Source organism: Hyalella azteca, unplaced genomic scaffold (genome assembly GCF_000764305.2).
Source record: "Hyalella azteca isolate HAZT.00-mixed unplaced genomic scaffold, Hazt_2.0.2 contig11325, whole genome shotgun sequence".
In the NCBI taxonomy this organism is placed as follows: domain Eukaryota; kingdom Metazoa; phylum Arthropoda; class Malacostraca; order Amphipoda; family Hyalellidae; genus Hyalella; species Hyalella azteca.
Window position 1 is genome coordinate 87,581 of NW_025941326.1, and position 7,794 is coordinate 95,374.

The following is a 7,794-nucleotide window of genomic DNA, read 5'->3' on the forward strand; positions in this document are numbered from 1 at the left end:
GAGCGCATATAATGTACACATAAGCTGGCTATCAAGACATCAGATGAGTATATCATGCCCTTACCTAAGTTGAGTGTCTGACCTCCGAATACAGAGGAGATATCATCCAGTATCGCCAACTCTAGATCAACTCGATGTTCTCATGCTTGCTATCAGTACAAGCATCGATGTGATCAAGGGTGGTGTGGAGACAACGTTTTCTTTACATTAGGTTAATTTATGGGACATTATCGAAGCCTGTTTAACGAAAATCGCTCAAATGGCCACAACAGGGGTGGTGATCTTCATTTGCGTTTGTACCGCTGTACTGAGTGCGCAGTTAAGGAAATATCTGGGCGCTGATAATACTGCCAATGGGGTTTCGAGCATAAACGGTAAAGAAGAGATATTTTACTCGGAGCGGCTCAATAAGCTTGAGGAGTCTAAGGAATACAATCAGCAGCTTAAATATAATGCAAAGCCTCCTAATGTGGTGCTCTTCCTCGTTGATGACTTAGGGTATGGAGACCTTAGTTCTTTCGGTCATCCAACCTCGCGGTCCCCTGCCATCGACCGTCTGGCAGCTCAAAGTAAAGTCTTCACACAATTTTACGTCACCAGCCCCGTATGTAGCCCATCCAGGTACAGATCTTCAAACACAATAGTCGATTCGAAATTGCATTATTCTTAACAATCTTTGTCTGTAAGCTGTGACGGATAGAGTGTCTGAATTTAATAATCTGAATGATTACGACCATTTAATTGCAATTATAAAGGATTACGATTTCCGTTGGATAAAATTTCAATTTTTGGACTTAGAGCTTCCCTCCTGACGGGGCGGTACCAGGTGCGCTCCGGCATCTACCCTGGCGTGCTAGAGCCCGACAACCCATTGGCACAGTAATATTTGAAATTCTTCCCTTCGTTCCTTGCCTTGATCCAAGAATTATTGGATAGTGTAAATTAAGTTTTCCTCTAAATTCTTTCCAGCAACACAACGATCGTGGAACAGCCCACGCCATTGTCTTCTCTCGCCAGCAAACTTTTAGCCCGAGCCACGCAGTTTCTGGAAGTCAGCGCATTGGAACACGCTCCATTCTTCCTCTACATGCCCTTCATGCACGTACGTTATCAAATGTTCTATCCCGATTTTTTTAGTAAATAAACAGTTGTGCCTTTTCTGTTCTTTAAACCATAGTCTCAAGGGACGAGTAACTTTTGACGGTCAATTAGAGTCCCATTTTTATTTTTTTTTAAATCAACAGTTGTGCATTTCCCGTTTTTTAAACCATAGTCTCAAGGGCCGTTACCCCTACGGTCAATGAAAGTGTAATTTTTATTATTTTCAGGTTCACACTCCCCATTTTTCGTCTGCGGAATTCGTTGGAAAATCCGCGCGAGGAACTTTCGGCGACGCTCTCCTGGAGCTCGACCACTCCATCGACACCATCCTGCAGACACTCGACGCGCTCGACCTCGCCGACAACACCGTCGTGTGGTTCCTCTCTGACAATGGGTGTGCTGACACATTATTTGAACTATGGAGAAAAAATATTTTGTTACAGTGGGATGGGAAGAGTAAGGCTTATATGAGAGATTTTTGGAAAATTACCGTAAGTAGGACATTCTTAAATAGTTGCTAAAAATTGTACTGAACGTCAATTTCTAAATAGCAAGATTACAGTGGTAATGAAAAAAATGCCTGTATAGAAAAATGGAAATGCCAGTTGCACAAACATATCATTTTGCAATCATAAACACTTATTCAACCCGCTTATTCACACAGTTTATAATTTTGTTAAGGCCAGATTTAATGCATCGTCAACAAGGCGGCTGCGCAGGGGCGCTGCGGTGCGGCAAGGGCACGTCGTGGGAGGGCGGCGTGAGGGTTCCCGCCTTCGTCAGGTGGCCGGGGCACATCGTTCCTGGTAAGAGAAATATACAGTCGTCTCTATTAGTATAGTATAGTATAGTATAGTATAGTATCTTCGGCATTTAAAGAATAGGCCTGGATAGGCCTGTCGCCGATTTTTGTACTTTTCTTGACTAGACTGGCCTTTTGATCAGATCTTTTCAACGGACGGTAGATATAAAATAGCTTCTAGATATCAGTTGTTCCGTAGGGTACGAGGCATTTTAAGACTAAACATATGCTCATGCAATTGAAAAAATCTATCTTGCTCTATAGTTCCCCTAACTTATAGATTTTGTACTTTTCTTATGTACGGATAACACGGCTTTCTTATTTTGGAATCTTATTTCATAAAGCACGTATTTGCTTAAGGCCGCACTGACGAGTTGCTGAGCTCGCTAGAAGTTCTGCCGACCATCGCTGCGCTCACCGGCGCTGACACCAGCGGCCTCAAGCTCGACGGCTTCGACGCCTCAGATTTCCTGCTCGACAAAATTTCTAAGGTATAACTATTTCTATAGCACGGGAGTTGAAACTATTTATAAAGTTTTCCTATAGTGAAACGATTGTATGTATGCCTCATTTGAACCTAATTAGAAAATGCTCACGTTTACCTATTTTCTTCATGTTAACCCTTAATTCATTGATTTTTCAATACTTCTTTCACCATTATTAACCCTACGCGGTCAGCTTCATACGTTTTATGATAACATTCCTGTGAGTTGTACCTACGTTGTCTAGCAGCTCAGGATATAACCTTCAATTAAATTCTAAAAAAAAAAATTCGTGGCCTAACGATGTCCAAAGCTCGCTGGCACAGCCCTCTGTTATAACCACTCTTCCAATGTTACCAGTCGCCTCGGGAATATTTCGCGGTGTACCCCAAGGATCCCAGCCCTGAAACTGGGCCGTACGCCGTTGTTTACCAGCGCCTGAAGGCTCATTTCTTCACTGCTGGGAATGGCAAGTTTTGATCGTGATATTCATTTGCTGTACATGTACATGCTCTCACGACAGTCGAAAATCTATAGCGGAATAGTTTCATTAGATCAAACTAGATATTTGCCTGAATTTGTGTCAATATATGAACGAAACGCCCTTTTCATTTAACTTGATGATATTTCAGTACGAAAATTTTTTTATATCCTAAAATTATCGATGTACGATTAATTCTCAACCACTTGTTGATATTTTTCGCCAGGACTCTCGGACGATCAGAACTACGACGAGATGTGCACATCACGACATCCTCTCACGGAGCACAACCCGCCTCTTCTCTACGACTTGTCTGTTGATCCTGGCGAGCGCTGGAACATCGCCAACGATACCAGCCAACGGTACCTTAATTTATAATTGATGGAAAATATATATATTTTCAGATGCGTGCTTGTTCCATGCAAGTTTATACTTCATAATATCGTTCACTACTCTATTTTAAAAGGAACATTATATCCATGAAATTTATGAACTAATTCCTTGAGTTCGGTAAAATTCCGCGTTAAATAACAATTACTTTTAACTATTGGACAGCCCATTTCTGCAGCAACTGGACTGACATTAAAACGGTCACTGTGCAGTACAGAAATGAATAAAACCCACGAGTTATTTAAAATTCAGAGTCAAATGAAGTTTTTCATTTTCGGAAAAAATGAAACGATTGCGCTGACGCTTTAAATGTCCTGCTGGCACTGCGCAGTTATCAAGTGAACACATTCCTCAAAAAAATTTAGTAAAATTGAAGATAAATATTGCCGTCGATGAATAACATCAACACTGCTTTCAACGTGCCCAATTTCTTCTCCATAATGAAAAGAATGGTTCAATCGTAGATTAATTTTATGCTTATATTATTAAATGGGCATATTTGAGTGAGTTGGCTTCTTTTCGATCTCCGTAACTTCTTTTCAGATCTTCACTAATAAAGGCTTCTTTTCGATCTCCGTAACTTCTTTTCAGATCTTCACTAATGAAGTTGACTGCGTGGCGCACTCAGCACATGGCTGACATGACTTGGATGACTTCAGCCACGCAGGACCACGAAGAACGATCTCAACCCTGCTGCACCGACCGCCGCTGCAATCCATTCCCCTCATGTTGTGACTGCCCAGACAAATAGAAATGATCAATTGACCACCACATTTCTCGTCGTAGTGATGATCTGATTAGTAAAGGCAAGTGAAGAAACTAGACGTTCATGTGAAACGTGGGACCTAACTGGCTTGTGGACAATCTATTTAAGTTATTGAAGGCTCAGCTTATGATAAATTATGTTTTAAAATTGAAAGAGGAACACAATGTATCCGAATGGTCTAGTGCGCAAAACGAGCACTTCAGGCATAGTGTCTTTTTGCCATAAATGCTTTTTCATGTCAGTGTACAGGGGTATCTTGGAAGTAGAAGTTAATACTTTCCAGATCCGTCGACTATTGAAACAGACGGGCTTCTGAATCAATTTTTAGCACAACAAACAGTATCCTATTCTGAATTTTAGGTCCTGCTCCATGGGACCAGCTACTAGTGCATGAGCGAAAATGAGCGACGATCTCTGTTTATGAAAGCCGTTTTTATTGTGCTCATTTTCGACTGATTGTCGCGATTTATTCTAAGGTATGTTTCTATTTTCCTGTTGGTAGAGTTTTAAGACGGTTGATTAAAGGATTTCAGTGCACAGTTCTACTGGACCTATGGTCTTGGAAGTTCACATAAACCGTACGTGTTGCTGTTCCCTCTACTGCCAATTAAGGCTGGGAAACTTATTAAAAAAAAAGATTCATGAATAGTTTGTAGTCTTTACTCTTCAGCATCAATGCCGCGTCATTTTTAACGTGTTTTAAATTATCATCTAATTCCGATAATAATTCACCACCATCAATATAACGTCTGATTTGAGTTCTCTCCCGTTTTATCGTGCGATTGAGATTGATTATCCACAGGCCACGCATTTACGGAGCGTTGAAGTTCTGTTTTGCGACTAACACAGAAGAAAATAATAATTCACATCAACACCATGCACAGGCAAGCTCTATATACAGCATTGCGGATGTTGCTGTTCTGCTTAAGAGAACATTATCTACGGTTGAACTAGTAGTAGTATAGAGTTCAACCATGACGTTATCAATTCCTGACTTATAAGACCAATACTAAGTGAGAATATTTGTCTCAGGGTTCACGAGTAAACACAATGGTCTTATTTGCATCAGGAGGTATAAATATTCATCTTCTTTGCTCGTCATGTTTCACGAGTTTATTTATTTTTTTTTTCTTTCCGAAATAAAATAACTTATTTAGGCCCCACGACCAGACTATCTCGTAGCTTATTGTGCTAATATATTGGGGGAGTGACGTCTTGGGTGAAGACCAGCAGCCTCCATTGTGTCTTGGAGCAGCGTCGATGTATGGTGATTGACGAAAATTTGGTGTATCGATAAATAAGAATATTCATGTAGAAAAACTCAACCAGTATGTCGACCACTGTAATGTTAAACTCGACCAAAGTAACATTAAACTAAATAAACTCGTCAACTGTAAAAGCATCTCCCATTCATAATTTTGGACTTTAGTACTGGCTGGTCATGTGTGTGCGCCCGTTCATAAACGTGTAGTTTATTTTGACCATTTGTTGTTATAAGTTAGGGCAGCAGTCGGCAACATGGGCAACATCACCGCCGTTGGGGCAGAGGACGATATTCAAGGGGCAGATAAATTTACAAGGGACCGGTCTTGGAGAAGATAAAAATTCGATACAATTTTTCAAGTCCCTCAATACAAACATTTTTTTGTGGGAAATTAAAAATTTATTCAAATTTCAATCAACGAAATATAAAAAAAATTACTGACAATGTCATCAGACACTCGGCAAAATCGTGCCCCACTCTAATTGTAATATATCATAATTTTTCGGTATTACAGTTTATGACGTTTTTAGTCTTGCTTTCTTCATGACTCGTGTTCATGGTGCAAAATAAAACTTGAAATATTACGACCTCATAATTATTCTCTGAATTTCTATCTTCCTGAAATTTTAACCATCTAAAACATTCCTTCCTGAAATAGTTTGGGCAGCGAATAAACAAACAATTCATTTGACGGGTCGATAACGTAGGAATCGGCATGAAAAAGCTATTCTGTCTGTTAGTGCAGCTGGTCAAAAATATTCCGACGCATGGCAAACCTCTTTTCATAACCATTAGTGCCTATTGAGAAATACTAATAATTAAATCTTAGTCTGTTATGCTAATTTGCATTAAGGAATCTGCTCAATGCCTTCCTCTCAGCTCTCCATTACCAAGGTCGTTTGACCAGGGTAACGTCTGGTGCTGTTGAGTCGTTACTTTGTTCGCATTACAAGGCCTTGCTGTCAGTTTGAGCATCGACGTGACCATGGTTGGTGTAGATACTTTAGCGACATATTAATAATTCAATCAATTGAGAAATTATTTTTCAAATTCAGTTAGAAGAAAATAGTTCAAATGAGCACTACAGGGCTTGTGCTCCTCTTCGTATGCGTCGGTGCGGTTGTACTGAGCGTGGTGTTTATAAGATATGAAAGCGATAGTAACACCAAAGAGTCTTCGATCATTAATGGCAGTACCAATACATATTATACTGCACAACATAGAAGTCCCGAGAAGTCGAATGCCTCGTCTCGCCAGTATACAGATAATGCAAGCCCCCCTAACGTAGTGCTCTTCCTAGTTGATGACTTAGGGTATGGAGACCTCAGTGCTTTCGGTCATCCAACCTCGCAGTCCCCAGCCATCGATCGTCTGGCAGCTCAAAGTAAAGTCTTCACACAATTTTATGTGACTAGCCCCTCGTGCAGCCCATCCAGGTAAATCTACAGTCAATTAATACGATCTAAATGTTATTTCCGCTCTTGCGTATATTCTTCTCTCATATATTTAATTTAATGCAGATTAGCTTCCACAGCTTTCATTCAATTATTAATCCACGTATATCCTTGAAATAAAGTTGTTGATGAGTACAAGCTACACGCCAGAGAAAACAAGTGAGGATATTATTAATCCACGTATACCCTTGACGATTTTTTTACTGCTGCGAGACATCATTCATGATCTTGTTATAGCAAATTCTATATTAGTTCCTCAAATGTTATTGATTATTCAATCAACCAATTTATAAAAACTGAATTTCTAGATATATATATATATGTTTCTTACCAGTATTGTATTTTTCTGCCTCTTGGTTGCATGAATGCTATCTTGTTAAAAAAATTAACCTCTACTTGGCTCACAACAAGAACTTTCGGTTTTCTCCTAAAGGTTCGTTGTACGAGACTTCACCTACAATGAAGAGGAGCTGTCTGCCGGCAAGACCGAGCTCTCCAAGCTCATGAGCGACAAAAAGAAGCAATTCGTCAGTTTTAATTTTTGCTCATGAATTAAGTTCTAGGTTGATGCTCCTTTCCTTGATGAACTGTTTGATGCTCTGTTTGCTCAGTTGTTTAAAGCCTTGACTGATGACCTCTTAGATGACTGATGCCCAGTTCAATGAATTGTTAATTACTCTTTTAAAAGCTCAGGTTAATGGCCATTTTGATGTTTGGTTACATGCTCTATTTTATCTCTAGTTATCGCTTTTTCCTCTTGGTTAATTACGTTCGTTAATTAAAGTCATTCTTTATTAAAGGCATTATTAATGATGGGTAATTGTTCTTGACTCTACAATATCACAAAAATTAAGAAATTACTGGGGCTTGAGCGTTGCGTAAAATAGATTTCACTTTTGATTCAGATTCCAACTCTTTAGCATCTATTAAGACATTCTAATTTCTGACAATAAATGTACATTTCAATTCATGTTTGAGGCCTAATATCCTTCATTTGCAGGGCCCTCTTGTACGCTGGCTTAAAGTCAACTTTAGTGAGTGCTTCATCTGCTGG

General features: G+C 39.6%; 1 protein-coding gene and 1 long non-coding RNA gene across 2 annotated transcripts; both read left to right on the forward strand.

Moving 5' to 3' along the window:
• The first annotated feature begins 153 nt into the window (after positions 1-153).
• On the forward strand, positions 154-5,672 carry LOC108666086 (arylsulfatase A). Its single transcript, XM_018152900.2, has 9 exons — positions 154-621; positions 799-879; positions 970-1,102; positions 1,329-1,495; positions 1,783-1,907; positions 2,264-2,394; positions 2,746-2,854; positions 3,093-3,228; positions 3,848-5,672. Exons 1-9 carry the CDS (start codon positions 260-262, stop codon positions 4,005-4,007), a joined length of 1,404 nt encoding a protein of 467 aa, XP_018008389.1. The 5' UTR covers positions 154-259; the 3' UTR covers positions 4,008-5,672.
• Positions 5,673-6,855: 1,183 nt separating this feature from the next.
• Positions 6,856-7,794, forward strand: LOC108666091. Its single transcript, XR_001930474.1, has 3 exons — positions 6,856-6,899; positions 7,174-7,267; positions 7,741-7,794. It is a non-coding gene; the product is annotated as an uncharacterized LOC108666091 (long non-coding RNA).

Bases quoted from the DNA above. Each gene is read 5' to 3' on its own strand.
- LOC108666086 (XM_018152900.2), top strand. From the start codon at position 260: ATGGCCACAACAGGGGTGGTGATCTTCATTTGCGTTTGTACCGCTGTA. The intron at 622-798 runs GTACAGATCTTC...TTTTGGACTTAG, and splicing joins CCCGTATGTAGCCCATCCAG to AGCTTCCCTCCTGACGGGGC. The intron at 1,496-1,782 runs GTGTGCTGACAC...AATTTTGTTAAG, and splicing joins TGGTTCCTCTCTGACAATGG to GCCAGATTTAATGCATCGTC.